Genomic DNA, 22,212 nt, shown 5'->3' on the forward strand with positions numbered 1-22,212 from the left:
GCTTTTTTTAAAATCACCATATCTGATAATCTATTTTCAAGTTTTATCTTTGTTATCAATATATAAATAAAATTGGAATGTCTGCCTATTTTCATAATACCCAACTCTCAGTGCTTATGCTTATTTACATAATACTAAACAACATAAAAAAACCTTTTTTAAAACTGTCCTTCTGTCTGTTTGTGAAGTCTCTGGGACGTTAAGATCGATTTTACTGGAACATAGAGGAGGTCCTAAAGTAACACATATGTACGTTACTTTCTGTATATATTTTTAAAAAATCATGGTACGCGCGGATTTTGTAAAATATTGAATTCAAAGCAAAAATATATAAAAAAAAAACAATTAGTGTGTTTCGATCACACGACTGAAGTAAAACTTCTTTCAAAAATAAAAAAACAAGCGCCATCTATGAGTCTATGGCATAACTGCATCGCATAAGGGATTGTTTCAAAGTTCTCTAAGCACGCCATCTACTGGTAGTTTAAAATAGCAAACACTGTTTTACTGTACCTGTAGATGGCAGCACGCCTCGCCCGATTACACTTTTCGTAACGTATATTGACCAACTCAAGTCAAGTCAAGCGAGCGAAGTTTTACTTCAAAAAATACATTGTTAAGTCTAATTAACTATTTATATAATATAATTTATAAAATAGTGGTAACTAAAATATCACAATAAAATGGAATGTTTAACATTATCTTACAACTAGATATTAATTTGTTATTAAGTAGAATATTATGACGTTTTTTCCATAGTTGGGCTCAAGCATGGTTCACTTGATGGCAAGTGACAATTGCCTGTATTAGGGCAAAATATTGCAGGCATGCAAGGGACTGCCTGTGCTGCCTGTGCATCGTGCTAAACCTCATGTGCTTGGAATTACACCGACGCTTAGTCTCTTCAGACCGAAACACAGCAATCAACATTTTAATAAAAAAAATCGTATAAATTTACATAAGAAACTTCAGTTCAAAATTGTGTATTTTATATTTTTCCAAACGCCAAAAACACTGTCGTCCACTTCATGACATCATTGTCTTAGTAAATATATACACGTCTAAATAAAGGATGTCCGACACAGTTTTCGTGAAAGCTCAATAAATACATAGATGGTAATCACTAATACTTTTGGTGTAAGTATTAAAAAGCATGGTTTTCAATAAAAATTGATAAGCGAAAACTAGTAAACAAAACTCGCTTGACGTAATGGCACAGATAATGTAGCACCATCATGGCGGACAGCGTTTTCAGACGTCTAAACATAAGTATAATTTAAAATTAAAATTTGAGAGTATTTAAGTCTCAAAAAAACTTAATATTGTTTTTCCATCTAATAGAATTTAAAACTGTTTTAAAGAAAGTGTCAACAATTTTTGAACAATTTTTTCCTATACTAGTTAGGTATTTTTAATTGAATTCGAATGATTTCTATCTGTCTACATACTTTTCTATCTACGATTTTTAAAGACATCTTGTTTGTGTTCTATTAACTCTACGACGCCATAGAGTTGAATAACTTGATGGATTTAGTTTGTAATGTAATTTTTATAAAATATGCCAAACGTTCTATAAAAAAAAATCCTATCCACCTTGGTCTTATTTGGCTTTATAAAAAGAATTGATTTTTTTGTCATGATTTAAATCAAAAACTATTCAACCGATTTAAAAAGTTCTTTGACCAATACAAAGCAACATTTTCACAGAGTGACATGAGTTATATTTCATCCCCGTTTTCTCACGGGGGTAGTAACTACGCGGGTAAACCTGCGGGGGTCAGTTTTTGATGACATTAAATCCACTTGTCCTCTTTCTTGGCTCCATTGAGTAGCGGAGTGGACTCCTCCTTGACGTCTTTAACTGGACTGATGTCCGGCTTCCCGCTGAAGAACTTGGTCAGGGTGCTCCGGGACACGATGTACGGGATCCCTGACAGGTCCGAGGTCAGGGGGTTGTAGTACTGCCGGTAGCAGAACAGAGACACTGACAGGCCTAAGATGGACCCCACCAGGACATCTGGAAATGATATTTGTTGAATTTAACGGTCCGCGAGCTGACGATTTTTTGGCACAGTTGGTAGTGATGTGGTTCTCCACTGAAAGGGCCTGGGTTCTCTACCCAGCTCATGTCAGTTTAGGATTTTATATTTTCCAAATTGTCTCACATCTGGTCTGGTGGTAAGCACCGGCCGTGGCTAGTTACCACCAGAGTTACAGCAAAGACAAGAAAGATTTTTTTGAAGATTGTACGATGCTGCGTAGAAACCGTCAGAGGTATGGATTTAATGAAATTGTGCCTTTTCCAAGTAAGCACGCCTCCATTTTAGACTGGACCATCTCTTAACATCAGGCGAGATGACTGTCAAGGGCTAATTTGATTTTGTTTTTTTAATCTAAGTGGAATATCTGAGTAAATAATCTGGCTCATATTTTTTATACTTTAAATGTTCAATTAGGTATTGAAAAACTTATAACAATTTTTTACAAAAACGCAAACATTAAGGAGAAGTCATTTCACTTCCTAGTTAAGTTGCATGTCACAAAAAGACACAGTGATGTCTATTGACGCGGTGAGACATCAAATATCGGCTTCTGTTGAAACGATGTGACAACAAACAGCGCCATCTGTTGGAACGATGTGACAACAAACAGCGCCATCTGTTGGAACGATGTGACAACAAACAGCGCCATCTGTTGGAACGATGTGACAATCAACATCTTAGTACTCACCCTGCCAGTGGTGGTGGTAGTCGGCGGTGCGGGACAGCGCGACGGCGGCGGCGGCCAGCAGCGGCGCCAGCGTGGCCAGCACGCGCGCGCCGGAGCCGCGCCGCCGCGCCAGCGTGCCGAGGCGGCCGCAGCTCCAGGCCGCCGCCATGCCCAGCGAGCTGAAGGAGATGCTGCTGTGGCCGCTGGGGAACGACTTGCGGCCCTCCAGCACGTCGGCCGGGTCGCCGGTGCACGACAGGTCGGCCGTGGCCAGACCGTCCGGGAAGCAGCGGTAGAAGTAGTCCGGCCGCGGCCTGCCTGCAGACAGTTATTCATATTGTTAGAACCTCAATAGCTCAACGGTATACTGGTCGGACTCATCACTAAGGGGTGGTTAAATCCTGGCCCCTTTGGTCTATTGTCGTACCCACTCCTAGCAGTCTTTGTCGACTAGTTGGAGGGGAATGGAAATATTGGTTATATTTAAAAGATATGGCAAATAAGCATTAAAATAAAATTTACAAACATTAGTGGATGCCCGCAACTTTGTAAGTGTGAAATTCCGTTTTTCATAAATCTCGCCCGAACCATTTCCATTAAAAACATCAAGTTCCATTAAAATTGGTCCAGCTGTTCCAAAGATTTACATGGACAAACAGACAGACAAAATTTTTACAAAAGCATGTTTGTTTTATGGGTATAGTTAAATACTACTTGAAAAGGCAACAGACGTCGAAGGCAACGACCCTTTTACAGGCAGCTTTCTCACACAAAGAATTCCAAACGCAATTCAACGCAGGAATGCTGCCTGCGTGATGGGCATTTTGATAAGTATTGCTGTAAACTTATTTTTATTTCATAAATTTAGTTAATTTATTTTAATGTATGCCTATTTTCACAGCTAAGTTGTACCTTTCGTGTTTTAATAAATGTTAGTCACTAGACAAGACACAGTAATCTTGATATCACAGACAGACACTTAAAGGTTATTTGTATGTATTGATGACTGCATAACTTACCTACTATTAGTTTGACCGCATCTGTGAGTACTCCAGTTATGCCCAGTGATAGCGACCATGCCAGGAGAAACTGAAAATAGAAATGTTCCAATGTTTAGTGTAACTTGATTTAAATTGACTTTAATCTATACTAATATTATAAACACGAAAGTAAGTAAGTCTGTCTGTTACCTTTTCATGGCTAAACATCTGAACCAATCAAGATGATATTTGGGGTACATAGGTTACTTTTGACCCTAAAATGAAAATAGGAGGGAATGAAGTAGGGATTTAAAGTTTGTATGGAAAATCCTTAATTTTTAGAGTTGTAATAATTGTTTTTTGACAAGTCGTCAAATGCTCGGAGTATCTCTGCGTGATCAAATCAGAAATGAGGGGGAGGGCACATAGTTCGAAGAGCCGACGGACGTTGGGGTCCCAAGGTGCTGGAATGGCGACCCCACACTACAAAGCACAGTGTCAGTAGACTCGACCAGGTGGCCTAAGGACATCAAACGAGTCGCAGTCATTCGCTGGCTGCAGGCGGCTCAGTATTGTGATGTTTGAAAGTCCCTACAAAAGGCCTATGTCCTGCAGTAGAAGTCCATCAGCTGATATGATGATGATGTCGTCAAAGTAGTCACTGCACTCACCTCTAGAGCATCATTGCAGTCATTACAAATCGCCCACGCTATCAGTGTCAGAACGCATGGCACGGCCAGCACGATCGCCCACAGCGTGCTCCCGGGCACGTGCGACTCGTGGCGCGGGTACTTGCAGTCGTTCTCCAGCTCCGCCGGGAGGATCACCCTGATGAAGGGGCTCATTGACTCCATGTAGCTGCAACAGAGGCAGTTTTGATGCAAATACTTTAGGCCTGACTCAACACAGAGGGATAAGAGGTCTGATCCCTGCCCTTTGTATTGTATCCACTGCTAACAAAGTTTATATGAAGTAGAAGATGCAAGAGAAATACCAACAAAATCTCTCTATAACCTGCTTAAAGATCTTTGCCTCGCTAGAAATGCAGCCAGTTCTACATTAGAACAGACATCCAAAGCTAAAGTGGAATCAAGATTTGGCTGGGCAGCTAGAACATTGCACCTTGCTCCTTGATTCATCATTCTTCTATTTTTTACAAGTTAGCCCTTGATCAATCTCACCTGATGGTTAGTGATAATGTTATCTAAGATGGAAGTAGGCTAACTTGTTAGGAAAAGGATGAAAATCCATATCTCTTTCGGTTTCTACACAACGAAACACTATAGTATATAGGGAGATATTTTTAGTCCTTGCAAGTTGGACATGCCCTGCCGACTAGCCGGCAGAAGTCTGGAAGGATTTTTTTCCTTCCTGACAACAAAAAAAAGGCGGATATATTGAACCAATTTTGAAAATTCTTTAATCAATAGAAAGTCACATAAGTTGTGAATGTCATATGCTTATGACTATAATTTATCCCAATATTCTCACAGGGACGGGGCTTACGCGGGTGAATCAGCAGGGCAGCAGCTAGTAATAAATAACATTCATATACGATTTTATTACTAACTATAATCTACACAAATGTAAGTACAGTTTGAGTATATGTTAAAAACAATAATTTGCATACTAAAGCAATATAACTTAGATTACAACAGATACGTACTGTATATTTAAGTACTCCGATGTACTTACAATTATCAGCAGTTACGACCAATTAAAATACACACTAAAGATATGATAATATAAGCGATTCGCTACGTTGACTTGGAAGTTTAAAAGCCAAAATGTAACACAACGATTAAGTTTAAAACTCATAAATAACAGATAATATATGAAAATGTAAATTTACTACACATTTCGTCTAGTTTACGAAGGAATTTCATTCAAAAATCATGAATTTTATCGATATATTTTACGTACATTATATAGTGAACATATGGTCATATATTACCAGAATACGGAGAAAAGGATAATCCTTATCAGGATTTCGATGAACAGGTTAAAACTGGCTGAACGTATCAGAGGCATTTTTTACACGGAAATAATTTAGTTTACTGTTAGAATTAATATTTTTGATAGAAAATCTTCAAAACATTGTGTTTGTGAGAACAAAATTGTGCACGTTTCTTGACAGTAATATCATAGTGTTGCAATATTGCAAATTTAGGAAATGAATCTCCCAATTACATTTTCATTTTATGTACTGCATAATAGAGCTCTTTTTATCAGTTATTTCCTGTAAGTATATGTTTTATTTTCAAAAGCACATGTTATGATTAAACTTAAAAAATTTAATAAATAAATTATTAATATTAATAAATTTAATAATAAATTAAATTACCAAAGCGTATAAGACAGGAGAACAATTTAATTAGTTTTAAAAATAATCTGCGTAGGTTTCTCCTGGACAATGCGTTATAAGACATAAATGAATTTTTAACTTTGACATTTTAATATAAATTTATTCTTTTGACAATATGATGTAAATTGATTTTTGATTCATTTATTTTTTATTTGTATTTTCTTTTTTTTCAAATTAATTAATATTGTTCTTCTATTCATTATTAAAAGTAATTTCTGGAATGACATAATATTTACTGTAAATGTAACTAATATTTTGCATGCCAATCGGGCGTGATACAGAACAGATTATATTTATTTGTTAAGACCTTGTAAACTGTATCAGCAAATAAAGGATTGTATTGTATTGTATTAAATCCTCTAATTGTAAATTCAATTTATTTACTTGTTATCCATTTTATTGTAAATACTTTAAGTACTATATGCACTTCAAATATTTACAATATATATAAAATTTACAATAAAATTGAAAAAAAAATCTGGTTTTAATAATTAATATTTTCATGAGTGGCCAAGAAAATTATAATAACACCGACATTGACCAATAAAAAAACATATTAATTAGCAACCTGAAATGATCAGTTTTTTTTAATGGCTAAAATTATTTTACATAAACAAGTAAATCAATATATCACATTGTTAGCAACCTATCAAAATGTTAATATAAGCAATATTTTGGGGTAAAACTTCTAAGCTGGCAATCTTATTTTGACATTAAAATGTCAATGTAATCTTGGCATTTTTGGTAAGAAAAGCGTTTCTTTTTTGCTATATCAAAGATACGTCAGTCGTCAGTATCAATCGTTGTAGCACAAACATTAAAAAATTTTAATAAAAAAAATTCAACCGACTTCCAAGTCAAAAAATAACTTTAACTAAAAAGCAAAAAATAACATCCTACCTATGTGCTACCTTCTGATCAGTTTGAAGGCGGTGCCAAGCCAGTGATGTTTTAATTAAACACGTTTTAACTACAAAATTTCTGTGGTTCTTTTAGAAACAGCTTTAATAAAAACACGACACTGGCTTGGCACCGCCTTCAAACTGATCAGAAGGTAGCACATAGGTAGGATGTTATTTTTTGCTTTTTAGTTAAAGTTATTTTTTGACTTGGAAGTCGGTTGAATTTTTTTTATTAAAATTTTTATTTTTTTATTTTTAGTGTTAGCATAGCTACTGCGTGTGTACAGTCACAACCTATCTAAGTGGAAAGTTCTTATCAAGACTAAATTATCAAGTCCAAACACAAGGTAGCTACTGTGAGCCGTCGAGGAGTTCTCTTCACTGTGCTTCGTTTTCATCACCAGACCCTTAATACAGTCACAATCCATCTAGGTGGAAAGTGCTCATCAATACAAATTTATCAAGTCCAAACACAAGGTAGCTACTGTGAACCGTCGAGGAGTTCTCTTCACTGTCCCTTGTCTTCATCATCAGACCCTTAATACAGTCACAATCCATCTAGGTGGAAAGTTCTCATCAACACAAATTTATCAAGTCCAAACACAAGGTAGCTACTGTGAACCGTCGAGGAGTTCTGTTCACTGTCCCTCGTCTTCATCACCAGACCCTTAATACAGTCACAACCCATACAGGTGGAAAGTACTCATCAATACAAATTTATCAAGTCCAAACAAAAGGTGACTGCTGTAAATCGTTGACGAGTTCCATCGTCTGTGTTTCGGCTCCATCATCAGACCAACTCCAAACCTTCATAAAGTTGTAGTGGTTTAAAATACCTTATGGAAACACTAACTAACGCACTAGCCGTCTCTACAACTTTCGAAAGTTCCCTTCAATTTCTCCAGGATGCCATCATCAGATCCTGACATGAAAAAAATGGGACCACCCTGGAAGTAAACCCTTCAAAACAAAAAAAGAATTTTCAAAATCGGTCCATAATTGACGGAATTATCGCTGGACATACATAAAAAAAAAAAAAAAACATACATACAGCCGAACGTAGAACCTCCTCCTTTTTGGAAGTCGGTTAAAAAGTAGAAAATTCGTGAGATGATGATTTACAAAAATCAATTCTCAATGTCATTTTTTGTCATTTAGTGTGATTATCAATGTTGTTACCAAAATACAAATGGATTTACTAATTTTGATAAAAGCTTACCTCGGATGAATTTAAAGCTAATCCTCTTGGGTTACCGCTTCTGAGAGACCCCGAACCAGGAATTCATGACCAATACCAAAGACTTTAATATGGTAAACCAATACCAATAATTCTCGTTTACAGTATTTGTACCTATAAACCTATGTACGTCGTTGACCAATACAGTATTTGTATTCTATGACCAATACCTTCCCAGTCAAAATTAGTGTTTGAGTTTTGAGTGTTGTAAAACGCAGCTGTGTTTCTGGTCTTTTTGGTAATTATTTGAAAATATTGAAATTTCAACTCAAATAAAGAAAGTAGAAAAAAGTTAGACAAATAAATATACCTACATAGGACTGATATGTATGATATCTATATAAGTATGATATATGTAGAATGAATGCGGGATGGATGAAATGGTGACAAGTCTCAGGTGTACTATGTGACCTGCGAATGCCTCTTAGACTTAAGGGTAAAATATACAAAACGGTTGTAAGACCTGTCGTGCTGTATGGATCAGAATGTTGGGCGGTGAAAGGGATGGATAGTAAACGAATGCATGTGAACGAAATGCGTATGTTGAGATGGATGTGTGGTGTGACAAGAATAGATAAAATAAGGAATGAGTATATAAGAGGAAGTCTGAAGGTGGCTACAGTGACAAAAACATTGAGGAGTAGAAGGTTAGCTTTGTATGGACATGTAATGCGTAGAGAGGAAAGTCATATTACTAGAAAAATGTTGAATGTGCAAGTGGAAGGTCATAAGAGGAGAGGAAGGCCAAAGAAGAGATGGTTGGATTGTGTGAAAGAGGACATGTGTGTAAAAGGAGTGGATGATGAGTTGACGAGTAATAGAAACGAATGGAAAAGATTGACATATTTTCCCGACCCCACTTAAGTGGGATAAGGGTAAGGAGATGATGATGATGTACCATACCCAGTTTAATTAAAATCCGTCCAGTAGTTTAAGTAATCCTCGCTTATTTTCAGGATGTGATGTATTCAATTAACAACAAACAATTTAAATAAAACAACATAATAAGTAATATACTTTATATAAACAACTAAAATAGTAAAATTTCTTCAGTTTCTAAATAATTATTGTAAAAAAAATATTAACACAAAATAATCACAGAAAAATGGTTTTAAGGTCTGATACAATCGGCCATCTTGTATTTGTCTGATACAAATACAAGATGGCCGATTTACAAAGGTCTCTAGCCATGTTATACATCGATTCTCTTTCTACTGTTTCTACAAACGCTCACGTTTCGGAAACTAAAAAAATTAATAGGAATTACCACTAGCCAGACCTGTACCAGTTGAGAAAACCTCAATCGGCCCAGCCGGGGGTCGAACCGAGGACCTCCGTCATGTATATACATACGCGCATACCACTGCGCCGTGGAGGCCGTCAAAACCTTCTAAAGTTAGCATGATAGTATCCGACTATATGTATAAATATAATATCGATTAGTCAACCAGTTTGTATACTTATGGCTTATTGGAAACATCTTTTACAAAATGCATATCTTCTTACAACTAAAAGTTGTTTTAATAGTCAAATTAAAAATAAGATCGCAGTAGACTAAAACAGTATCTTTCTATATCTCAGACCAATAATTGGTCTGAGTTCTCTATAGGTACATGTTTATTAAGGCCTTTTATAGTTATTACCTATACATAACCTATATTTGAAACTTATATTATAAAAAAAACTAATCACCGACAACAGTGTGCCTAGTGGGAGTTTTCAATATTTTCATACTGTTACTATCGCGTTGACGTAAACGCAAATATATATGGAATAGAAACAGTTGTGAAGTAGTGCCACTATATGGCGCTGTTTCAATTCCTTAGAAATTCGCGTTTACGCTAACGCGATAGTAACAGTAAGATAACCAAGAAAAAAACTATCGGAACATCCGACGAACCTTTTTGCGCAACTTTTTTTATATAACTAAAAGAAATAGTTCTTTTTATTCCAACATGATGCATAGTTAATCATATTAATATGTAATCTTGAGTAAGATTACTTAATTATAATGAAAATTATTTAAATGCCATATTTTATAGTTAATCAAATGTTTTACATCTTAAATAAAAATAAAAAAGTACAACGGAAAATATAACAAAAATTGGCGCAGTATTGATCAAGTAAATTGCAAAAATAAATCATAAAAAAGCTTTGCGAAGACAACGAGTTCCACTTTAAACGTAATAATAATTAATTATTATTAATAATAGACAACTAAATATTTACTAAAAGCTTCACAATAATTGTTGCAATAATACATTAAAAAAAAATTATATCTTACAAATAAATGCGACAGTCGCGTCTTGCACAAAAAAAAATATATAGACGGCGTAGTTACTACTTTAGTATTTTAGTCGAGTACGAACAATTTTTGGGCAGTAAATCAAAAAATAAAATACTGAAATAGTCCGAACTAGGCCTTCTGCCAAGTGATTTACATCAATGAAATAAGAAAATTATGGACCTATTTGGTTAGAAGACCACAAGAGGAGAGGAAGGCTTTATAAGAGATGGAGTGAATGTATGATAGAGGATATGATAGAGAATGGAAGAGATAGACATGGTTTGCCGATTCATCATCATGAGTGGAATAAGAAAAGGAGATGATGAAAAAAATATGAAGTAAATAAAATGTTTAAATAATCTATTTACGAAGAGCAAAATCGAAATTAAAATAATTTACACATTTTTCAAGGCAGAAATAGTGAGATTTTTTAAGATTCTATAAAAAAAAAGAACTCTAAATATAAATATGACAGATACTTTAATAAATTTACTAAAATAAATAGATGCTCCAAATAACACTACTAAAATACCAAATGCTGTCCGTGATTTCACTTTAATATATCTTAGCCTTAAATTAATGATATATTTTGTCCGGCACCATGATGCATTAACACATTACGTGTATTTTATGTGCGCTTAGCTTTATATTAACAATGATGATTAATAATTATTGTGTTAGAGTTTGGCTAAAGTAGAGAATGAAATCCCCCGCCAAATTAAAAAAAAAACTTTTTTTTTCTATTCTCTACAAGTTAGCCCTTGACTACAATCTCACCTGATGATAAGTGATGATGCAATCTAAGATGGAAGCGAACTAACTTGTCAGGAGGAGGATGACAATTTACACCCCCTTCGGTTTCTACACGACATCGTACCGAATACGTTTTTAACTAGGTAACTAGCCATGTCCGAAGCCCCCCACCAGCTAGACCTGGACCAATTAAGAAAACCTCAATCGGCCCAGCCGGGGATCGAACCCAGGACCTCCGTCTCGTAAATCCGCCGCGCATACCACTGCGCCACGGAGGCCGTCTATCATTTAAATTTTAAACAAATTAAAAAAACATGTGTCTTCATAATTTGTTTAGTTATTTTTGCGTTTGTGAATACATTAGTACTAAAACTATAAGTATTAAACACAGTTATTCCAATATTTACACTATAATTTTGATAATTTGTAACCTTTATATTTACTTTTTGCTTAAAATGAAGATCCTTTTATACCCTCCATGGTTCCTACATTTCCTTTCGCTTAATCACACCTACTCAAAACAAATAACTAGCACCAATTAACTGCCCTATATACTCTAAATTATACTTGAAAAAAAAAATATTTCTTAAAATACTTAAAAATCATAAAAATCCATAAGAAAGACTTTTTTGATAAATGATAATATTATGTAAATATTAGCATTATGCTTAGTCTATATTAGAAAAGGCACTGTTGCTTTACCTTATTTTACCTTTTTTATTACCTATTTCTGAGTCTAAATCTTCATTTAAATTATAATAGGTGTAATACTTTTGCTTAACGAATCTATTATATGAGCTGCTTAGACGAGGGACTGAAATGTTTTTCAAACCGATAATTCGTTTGCATTTTGTGTAGAATCAGCAATGGCAATATACTCCGCGCCATGAAACAAGTCCTGTAGGCGTGTGGCGAACGAACTCTTTCGTTTGCCCACTTCAGGTTAGGCCATCTACATTCATTTCATATTTAGATTTCCCTCGACCGCGCATGCGTGGATATATTGTTTCGCCCATCCATTACATCTTAACCAGTTCTTGATTCCACACCGTTTCATCTATTTGATATTACTTTTATTTTATACCCATATACAATTGTTACAATCAGTGAAATAATAAATATACCTACTAATCTACATCGCCTCATTCAAGTACTTAATAAATATCAAACCTGTACGGCGATAGGCGCTAATGTCCTAATGGCGCTCAATGCTCATTTTCATTTGGTAATTGCGGTCTATAAGTCATTTGTAGGCGCCGTCAATTATTTGAGTTCAGGTTTTAGCCGCGGGACTTCTTTTGTGGCGCAGAGTCTAGTGTAGCCAATGCATTTTTGGATCTATGAAATGCATGCCACTTAAACTATGGACAGACATTAAATTAAATTTTTATTTAATACAAAGTCCCTTGACTAGGCAAATCTTAAGTACAAAATTAATTTCTTAATCTCTACCCAAATTAATAAACTATGTAATACATAGAAAACAATATATTAGCATATATAGATAAGATCTATTTAATTAAAAAAAAGAGCGTCATAATATATTATTAGGTACTTACATAATATGCCATCAACTTGGTTGATCCCATAGACAGAGAAAGTGAATAGCGTGGACCAGAGGTTCCCAAACTTTTTTTTCATAGACCACTTTTAAATTTAACTGCTTTCGGTTAACCCTCTGCTAAATTTCTATTCAAAACTCGGCAAACAAATGTGATTAGATTTATGGAAATTTTCGTTGCAGCTGAATTAACAGCCACCACGAATTAACAATTTTCAAAAAAAAAATAGCGAGAATAGATTACTAAGTTAAATACTAAGTTAGATAATAATTGTTCTGTGAGTGGAGAAGTAAAATTGTCCAGGCAAAAAGTTAAAGGAAGCAATCATTTATTTTATTTAGAAAACTCGCCATTCTGTATAAAACCAGATAAATTTTCGTGGACCCCCGCTTACGAATCGTGACCCCCCCATTTTTATGTCAAGTCAAGGTAGACCCCCGCCGAGTATTCCGTAGACCCCTGGATCAGTTTGGAAATCGATATCGTAGACAGAAAATTTTTTAAGCTTGTCAATTCAATCAATGAGTCAGATTTTTCTGTCTATGGGTAATAGGTTTTCTTTTCTGTCTGCAAATCTGCCATTAGAGCAGCACCATCAGCCATTATGTATTTCGATATACAAATCAAAAGTCACTATACCTATCGTTTTTCATTGTATTTTCGTTTTTGTGATCATCTAACATAGAATATTTCAACGAAATAACCTTCACTACACCATTTACATCAAGTGGCTGTGAGTTTTTTTGTTTTTGACGATCATTTAACATGATTAATTCAGCGAAATTACGCAAATAATTGTTTTTCGTTAAAATAACGTTACCTACTTGTTTCTACCACTAATATATTAATGCTACGTAAAATGTTTCAAGACACACCGTTAGATAATTGTAAAAACGAAATTACGATGTACTTAGTAACTATTTGAATAGAGATACATAATAACACTGCTGATCCGTAGATTTCCATCTCCGTCATCTAGCAGTAGACAGAGAAAGGCCTGTAGCTATGTGGCACGTCGATTCTTTTTCTACAATCGCAAACGCCTCGAAAATTAAAAAATGTATGGGATTGACTTATCGATCGTGTCTGTTATTCCCATATTTTTTTTAGTTTTCGAAGAGTTATTAAGAGTTTATAAAAAGAGGATTGACGTGCCATGCTAGAGGCCAAGGTAATGTATGTTCTATGTGATAAGTATGACAATTAGATGTAGTATCCCATGGTGTGTGTGCTCGCGTTCTTGTAGTAGTCGAAGTACTCAGCGGGCGAGTGGGCGAGCTTCTTCACCACGCGGTCTAGTTGCATTTGATCTCCCCAATCGGACTGAAAATTAAAACAAAATACATTTTTTTATTCTGTTGTTGTTGTTGTATCTTCTAAATATATAAAAGCGAAAGGTAGGAAAGGGTAGGGTAAGTAACAGGAAGATAGTATATAGTTAGTAGACGTCCACTAAGAACGGATTTTGCGACAGGGCCGGATTAAGGAGGTTTTAGACGGCCGCTAGTATTTTCATTTTTGTTTTAGGTGGCTGTGGTTTAATATAAATTAAATATTAATAGAAAAAAAATGATATCGAATCGAAATATAATCGAATCGTTTTAATAGCCAAAAAAAGAAATAAATTCCACGAGGAGGCAATTGCACTATACTACAATCTTTCTTAATCAATACTATTTACCAACAAAGACATTTAAACTGAAGGTAGAAAATGCTTGTCATTACATAACTTATTCATTTTAAATTATGTATGGATTGTTTATAAAATGTTATATAAAATATATTAATATTAATCATATCTAATTGTTCTAAGTCATTAATTTAAGAACAAGTTAATTATAATCATTATTAGGTGTGAAATGACTTGTGATTTATACCCCCATTTTTTATTTGTTTGTTGGTAAACAGTACTCATCAAGAAAGGCCTCGCCCGAATAATTACCCTTTTCGTAACAAATTCACCAACTTACTCCCCAAGTCAAGCGTAAAGAAGTTTTTTTGAGACACTCACAAAGTTGGGGAACAGAGCCTTTTTCTGTTCGAACTTCTTCTCGCTGATGCAGCGCAGCAGGTAGAGCCGCTCCACCCACGGCCAGATCATGTAGTCCAGCATGCCGGGCCGCGAGCCGGAGAAGTAGTTAGTACCTGCCGCAGTACAGAACTAATTAACCCGTTAGCGACGTATCAACCACAGGGTTGTCGCGGCCCCTATGCCCTTAGTGACGACCCATGCTCATTGGGGAGAGCATGCATTTCATGCTCTCCCCAATTGATTTGATCACGTATTTCAAATGACAGATTTCCCAGAACTGCAACATATTTGAAAAGTTGCCACTTATATTTAAACCCAATATTTAAACCCATACATAAATGTTCTTTTTAAAATGGCTTATTGATTATGGGTTAGTAAAAGAGTTTTTCAAATCCATGAAAGTCGTTAAAAATTATGATGTTTTAGTATTAGGTATTTCGTAAATGCTTCACCTCCTTCGAATATGTGTGAACTGTAGCTAGTAAATTACACATTACCCCTAAATGCCAGCTCTTTCTCCAAAATCTCCAGCGTCTGTACAATCTGCTCGCTGCCGAACGCGAAGTTAGTGTCAAAGCACTCTAGACTGCCTTTGATTAACTGTAACATAAACATATAACACTAAATCGTCTGTCCAGACGTCACCTTAAGACTGCCAGTCCACGAAGTCGAGTCACGAAGCGGAGCGAGGTAGCGGAGCCGAGAAACGAGGAAATATTAACCAATACAATTGCACTAAATCTCCGCTCCTCCTAAGTGGAGAAGGACTTGCGAGCTAGTTTAAAAAATCATATAAAACCGATAAGCGGAGCGGAGTTAAATAAATTAAATTTAACATTTATTTATTTAACATAGTCTGCAACTCCGCATTAGTCCATTTCTCCGCTACGCTCCCTCGCTCCGCTTTGGTAAACAGGCTTCATGGAAGACTGCATGTCTACTGTCAGTGACGTATGCTATGTCTCCGTATGCTCGCAGGAACGGAAACTATGCGGGTGAAACTGTGTGGCGTCGGCGAGTCTTTACTATTACGTGTATTATAAAGAGGTCTATGCGGTATTGTAGGTATTATAGGATTTTAAAAATTCTTTTACCCGCACCCCGCACTAGAAAGCAGTGTTGATCGACGCCAACCCCCGACCAGGTGGAATGACAACATCAAGTGAGTCGCAGTTATTCGCTGGATGCTCAGGGTCGTGATGTTTGAAAGTCCTTACAAAAGGCCTGTCCTGCAGTGGACGTCCATCGGCTGATATGATGATGATGATGAACTACGAGGCATTTAGTAGTTTATTATAAACTTATACTGTTTTTAATGTTACCTCATTGAACCTCTCAACGATGAGGCGGTCCTGCGCCTTCACGTAGGGCTCCCGCGAGTGCAGCGAGTTGGCGGCGTACTTCTCGTCCAGGTAGTCGCAGATGATCACGCTCTCGAACAGATAGCGATCGCCGTGCTCGGTGGGGATCTCCAGCACGGGGATCTTTACTGAAATACGTCACCAAAGTATTAACTGAAGTCATCACAATCAGCCGATGGACGTCCACTGTTAGACATAGGCCTCTAGCCTTCCAATCGCATAGGTTCCCAAATGTTTCTCATAAGAAAGAAAGAAAATAAGTTTATTCACTTTTTAGTGTCACAAACAGTACATCCTATCTTAGATATTATATGACTGTCTGTGACACCAAACAGAAAGGGTTTACAGCTCAGCATTAGCCGTTCATAGCAGGAAAGCAATGCCCAGCGCTGATTTTCAGCTGAGAGCCGGGTGACGTCACAGTCAGTTATAATTACAAACTAAACAACTAATACATACACATACACCAGTTTCGAAATCTAGCTGATTCCGGTGGATCCAGCTGCATTTCTACTATTTTGCAAAATTCAAATTCAAGAGTTCCCACCCACCCACAGCAAAAAAAACTGTAAAAAAAAGTGAGGATTGATTGAAAAATTAATTAATTTATTGTGCTATAGGTAAGTGTTGTAGTCGAATGTACTCATATATCTTCTTAAGATAAACAAAAATACCCTGGCTGAGTTTGTTGTGGGTTCTTCTCGGACCAAGGCGCGTATAGAAATCTCGTAACTTTAATTTGAGTTTTCGACTTTAATGATTTAATGGTAATTAAATATTACCTGTACTAATAAATTACCTAACGTTTTAAAGGTGCTTGTAAACTAAGCCTAAATGAAATTAATTACTCGTAACTTTGACTTTGGCTTTATTAAGCTTTAAATCATCATTACCAACCCACATTCGCTCACTATTGAGCATGAGTCTCCTCTCAGAATTATAGGGATTAGGCTTATAGTCCACGCTGCACCAATACGGATATGCAGACACACGTAAAAAATTAAGAAATTTCTCAGGTTTTGTAATGCAGATTTCCCCACGATGTTTTTCCTACACCGTTTAAGATACGTGATGTTTAATTTCTTAAAATGCATATTAACTGAAAAGTTAGACATACATGGCCACAGACTAGATTCGAATCTACGCCCTCCGAATTGAAGGCAGAGGTCATATCCACTGGGCTATCACAGCTCATCTAACTAGTTTTAATTACTATACTCTGTATACTCACGTCGTGGGTTCTTGTCTCTGAACCAGGTGGGCAGTTTGAGCGGGTTCAAGTGGTACACCTCGTATTTGGCTCTCTTCGCCTCCAGGATCAGCATAACGCGGTGTCCGTACGGGTTCATCTCCACGTGGTACAGGCGCAGCCGGTCTGACAGCGCGGGGGGAGGAGATGGCCCTGGAATGGACATACATAAATCGTTATCAACCCACATTCGGCTCACTGAGTTCGAGTCTCCTCTCAGAATGATTAGTCTTAGTTTTTGGCTGGTGGGAGGCTTCGACCGTGGCTAGTTACCACGCCAAGCGATTTAGCGTTCCGGTACGATGCCGTGTAGAAACCGAAAGGAGTGTGGATTTTCATCCTCCTCCTAACAAGTTAGCCCGCTTCCATCTTAGATTGCATCATCACTTGCCATCAGGTGAGATTGTAGTCAAGGGCTAACTTGTAAAGAATAAAAAAATGAAAAAAAAAGGAGTTAGGCGAATAGTCCACCACGCTGGCCCAAAACGGATTGGCAGACTTCCCACACTCATAGATTTAAGAAAATTTTCAGGTTTGATGATGTTTTCCGTTTGAGACACGTGATGTTTGACTTCTTAAAACATACATATAAATAAATTTAAATATATTTTAGAATTTAAACTATCGACTAATTTAAGAAGTTGGAACACGTCTAAAAATCACGTGATACATCGTTAGAGTAAGCCCGACTAGATTCGAACGCATACAGGGTCCTTAGTCATGAGCTGGTGTTGGTGCTGGGCACAATCCAAACTGGATCCGTCGCGGAATCGTCACTCTCTCAACGTTCACTGCGAACGGCTGCACGCGCTGCCACGTCGCAGTTCAGATCTTGCCGCGTGGCAAGAACAGGCTCATGATTAAGGGCCCCGTATCGAGCATACTTCAATGTTATCACGTGAGTTCAATGACCAACGTTGACCTAATCATTGCTTTCCACTAGGCATGATTGCATGAATAAAAAAGAGACTAGAACAACGAGGCAATAGATGAAGTACCTAATTTGTAAACAATAAGTATGCATGAAGACTTGTATTGCAACATTTAAAGAGAACGTTAGTTTTAGTGAATGGACAATTATGTCCGAAACTTCACCGTTTACCGTAGACAGGTAATGTGTAACGCAATTAATTTTATGACCCTAATTAACAATAAAAAGTAGAATATGCCTACGCAGGCATTTTAATTGTAGTTTTAAAATAGATATTTGTGACATTGTCATGTACTTAATAGGGGCAATTGTGGCACGAGTGCTACAATCGCTAATTACGTGCAGCGGCATACAATACCTTTTCTATGGCCATGATAAAAGAGATAATAGAATGAATAAAACTTGGTAAATAATATATATACTTGGCGTTGGACATCATCGATTTTGCATCGGCGTATTTTGTATCAGACATGAGACAAAATCGAGGCAATGTAATCTAACGACCAGTCAGAAACGCAATCTCTGAGCAGCCGGACTTTAGTTGTGCACATTGTAAGGACACTGAAGTGAATATATTTATTGGTGTTACATATTATCGAGAGTGTGAGTTTACCTCATCCCCCTCAAAAAACGACAGACAATCTTGTTGGTCCTCTGGTCTTGTTGGTTTGAGTGCGATAGTCCAGTCCAATAGAAGGTAACTAGTCTGAGATTGTAGCAGATACTCTATACTCTATAGTTTATAGCGCAGGTGTGCCAGCTACAGGCGGTTGTTTATGTCTAGTTGTTACACAAACATCACAAAGTGGGTCAAGGCGAGCGCGGCCTGCTAATAGACCTCACGTGGAGTGCATATGTGAATTTTATTGACTTGATACATGCAGACACTTACTCGGATATCAAGTTTACTACTGAAGTTACTCGCTATAGAAGCAGACTTTAGACAAACACACCGAAAGAATAATACCCCCACCTTAATTCTTCTCGCACCTACTTCTAGTAGGAATACCAGCAAAATTGCTATAACCTGCCTAGACCTTGACCTCGCCAGAATTGCAGCAAATTGTATTATAACGGGTATGCTCTAGTAAAATGAAACTATAGACTAGGTAGAGAGAACAAGAAGTGTGGATAAGGGGATGGTTGTTTTAATTGAAGTACCTAACTCTTGTCACAAGTCCAGGCTTTGCTCAGAGTTTTTCTCTCTGCCACCGGACAGACCACAACAACAAACGGTGAATCTATGGAGTGATAAGATATTCGTCGCTGACAGTCCATGTTCCTACCATTGAACTACGGTAGGAAACTTTGGAGTTGAGACTGTCATGGTTTTGGAGTATAGGAAGTAGGTAAGAAACAAATTTCCAGACTATTGAGTAATTTCGTAGGGTCCAGACCTTCAATATACCAAGTCACCATTCTAAAGCCTATTTTAATTTTTAATCACTAAAGCCTCCTTACTGAAAATATGGAGCTTAGACTCACCACAGTTCTCCAATACGAGTTGCTGGTTAGGGTTATAACGTTTAACGAGGTAACGATGAAATATTATTAATAACTAGCGGACGCCCGCGACTTAGTCCGCGTGGTATTTAGCTTTTCACAAATTATGGATTTTTCCGGGATGAAAAGTAGCCTTTAATACAGAGTAAAATATATTTCCATTCTACATTTCAGACAACTCGCTTCAGTAGCCGTAACGCAAATAGGAACAGACATACCACATTTTCGCTTTTATAATAATTATGATCCCTCGTGATTTCCTGCAAAAATATCGATAATTACTTTTCATACTTGGTCAATTGAGGATCTGGAGACTTGACGTTAGCTATCTTCCAAAGACCAAAGACTTCACCATTTAATCTCCATAATGGGTATCTATTTACCTATGGCTGGAGCAAGGACTGACAAACTTTCCTAAAGGTGCTCTCGGTCTCTACAAATCGCAAAAACTAAACCAGTGCATTCGCTGCGGTTATTGTGCGATAGCAGCTAAAATTATTGTTATCTAAGACATAATTACTTAAGTATTTGTTTTTCATACGGAAGAGATAAGGAAGTGAAGCAGTACCTTACTAACAGCTTATTTTATATCAAGCTCACGTTGGATAGTGTTTATATACCCGTTTAAATACTCCTATTGGTGAGCTAGGTATATTAGCTACTAGCAGACCCCACAGTTTCACCCGCGTAGTTTCCGTTCTGTAAGTAAAAAATAAGTACTCGTACTTATCCAAGAAAACGACGAACACTATCCATTCGAATAACGAAAGCCCCTTCGAAATCAATTGATCAGTTTTAAAAAATCTCACTTTTATCAAAGATTTTTTTTGATTTTTTTTTTCAAGTTGTTCTAATATACTACCTGACAAAGGACATTTCTCTCGGGAACAGTATCAAAGTATCAAGTAAGAAATACTATAAGTAGGTAATTTAATACTATATAAGGTCAATGACCTCCTTTGCAATAAAATAAAATGTCAAGTTTGACCTTTGAAATTTGACATAACGATTGACTTCATTTTATGTATTTTCAATTTAAACAAAAATAAATAAAAAGGAATATCTAGTCCTGTTTTGCTTTAGTACCTACACAAACAACGATTTATATATTTTTAAGTTCCTTTATATATATATAATTATGTGATACCTAAGAACCTACTTAACATAAGTTACAATAAGGATTATGTCTTGTTATATTTTGTTATTTAGTAATTATATATATTTTTTGCATTTCAGTCTAGAATGCACTAACGATTGATCGATTGTTAAAATGCAACAACAAAACGTTGGATGAGGATGACATATAGTGATCTGTGGATGACATCATCAGAAACAGCTGTTTTGTATTTATATTTTGATTTAAGTGAATGCGTTGACAATACGTTAAATTTTAATCCAGCGTTTCGTTTTTAATTATTTTATTACAACCGACACTCAATAAAATCAAAATATTTAACTATATTTGCTATTATTGTTAAAATTAACATTGAATTTCGTATGAGGTTAACTTTATTGGGACTGCGTTATAAGTTGGGAAGCTATGGCTTTTTTTCAATATTCTAATTTTGAATTTTAAAAAGTAAATGTTAATCAAAATAAAAGAAAACACTTAAATAATGTAGTGTAACATTACGTACCGGCAATTTTGTAGTCGTAATACGCCATTGTAAAACACTAATTATAACTCCGAACTTCACAAATTCACGTAGAAAACTACACTATTTTTGCGAAAACGTACTTTCGCGTGCGGTGTCCAATGTGGAAATAGGTACGTCACATTTAAAATAAGCTACCATGATATGACATCACTCGACCCGATTATCAAACACCCTGACATGTTGCGTAAACGTATACACGATATACAGAAATAGACTGCTGGAGGGATTTTTAATTTGGTCGCGTTGCATCATAAGGTCGTGGATCGCGAGTCACGCTATGTACACTTTGGGTACATTTTTATTGATTTACCTCACATTTTGTGAATTTATTTATTTCGTAATTTAATAATACGCATGACTCATAACTTCGGAATTATATTAAGTTGAAAGTTAGTTTAAACACAAACCAATGTGGTACATATCGTAATATTTTGATTAATAATAGTTATTATTAATATTACCTACATATTTTTTTCTGTTAGGTGGGTATAAAATATAAATGTTTAATACGTTTATATATAATGTTAAGTAACTTCTATTTTTGTATTAATTTATGTTCGATCCGATGATCAAACTTTTACGAGATAATTATACCCTATGATTTTATATTTCGCGCCTAACAGAAATTTAGTACAATGAAAAATATCACAGGCTAGAGCGGGCCGGAACCGGAACTACATTAA

General features: G+C 36.1%; 2 protein-coding genes across 3 annotated transcripts; both read right to left on the reverse strand.

Annotated features, from left to right (window-relative positions):
* Nucleotides 1-209: 209 nt before the first annotated feature.
* Nucleotides 210-5,843, reverse strand: LOC112045721 (phospholipid phosphatase 5). Of its 2 annotated transcripts, none has more exons than XM_024082012.2 (5): nt 5,644-5,843; nt 4,361-4,547; nt 3,729-3,798; nt 2,731-3,027; nt 210-2,017 (listed from the first exon to the last, which is right to left on the reverse strand). In XM_024082012.2, the coding sequence occupies exons 1-5, from the start codon at nt 5,718-5,720 to the stop codon at nt 1,794-1,796; spliced, it is 855 nt and encodes a 284-aa protein (XP_023937780.2). In that variant the 5' UTR covers nt 5,721-5,843; the 3' UTR covers nt 210-1,793. The 2 variants fall into 2 exon arrangements, with proteins under 2 accessions (XP_023937780.2, XP_023937781.2); XM_024082013.2 differs by having other exon boundaries at nt 5,613-5,752.
* A 3,355-nt stretch (nt 5,844-9,198) lies between these two features.
* Nucleotides 9,199-21,705, reverse strand: LOC112045709 (pyrimidodiazepine synthase). The gene is made up of 6 exons (XM_024081994.2): nt 21,509-21,705; nt 17,420-17,590; nt 16,150-16,316; nt 15,325-15,427; nt 14,807-14,940; nt 9,199-14,118 (listed from the first exon to the last, which is right to left on the reverse strand). The coding sequence occupies exons 1-6, from the start codon at nt 21,534-21,536 to the stop codon at nt 13,999-14,001; spliced, it is 723 nt and encodes a 240-aa protein (XP_023937762.2). The 5' UTR covers nt 21,537-21,705; the 3' UTR covers nt 9,199-13,998.
* Nucleotides 21,706-22,212: the final 507 nt, after the last annotated feature.

The sequence above is a fragment of the Bicyclus anynana genome, chromosome 26 (assembly GCF_947172395.1).
Source record: "Bicyclus anynana chromosome 26, ilBicAnyn1.1, whole genome shotgun sequence".
In the NCBI taxonomy this organism is placed as follows: domain Eukaryota; kingdom Metazoa; phylum Arthropoda; class Insecta; order Lepidoptera; family Nymphalidae; genus Bicyclus; species Bicyclus anynana.

Excerpts from the sequence above, each read along its gene's own strand:
- LOC112045709 (XM_024081994.2), bottom strand. The coding sequence starts at position 21,536 with ATGGCGTATTACGACTACAAAATTGCCG. Across the intron at positions 17,591-21,508 it reads TTACGACTACAAAATTGCCG|GGCCATCTCCTCCCCCCGCG; the intron begins GTACGTAATGTT and ends TGTCCATTCCAG. Across the intron at positions 14,119-14,806 it reads AGGCTCTGTTCCCCAACTTT|TCCGATTGGGGAGATCAAAT; the intron begins GTGAGTGTCTCA and ends TTTAATTTTCAG.
- LOC112045721 (XM_024082012.2), bottom strand. The coding sequence starts at position 5,720 with ATGCCTCTGATACGTTCAGCCAGTTTTAACCTGTTCATCGAAATCCTG. Across the intron at positions 4,548-5,643 it reads ATCCTTTTCTCCGTATTCTG|CTACATGGAGTCAATGAGCC; the intron begins GTAATATATGAC and ends CCTCTGTTGCAG. Across the intron at positions 2,018-2,730 it reads CTACCACCACCACTGGCAGG|ATGTCCTGGTGGGGTCCATC; the intron begins GTGAGTACTAAG and ends TATCATTTCCAG.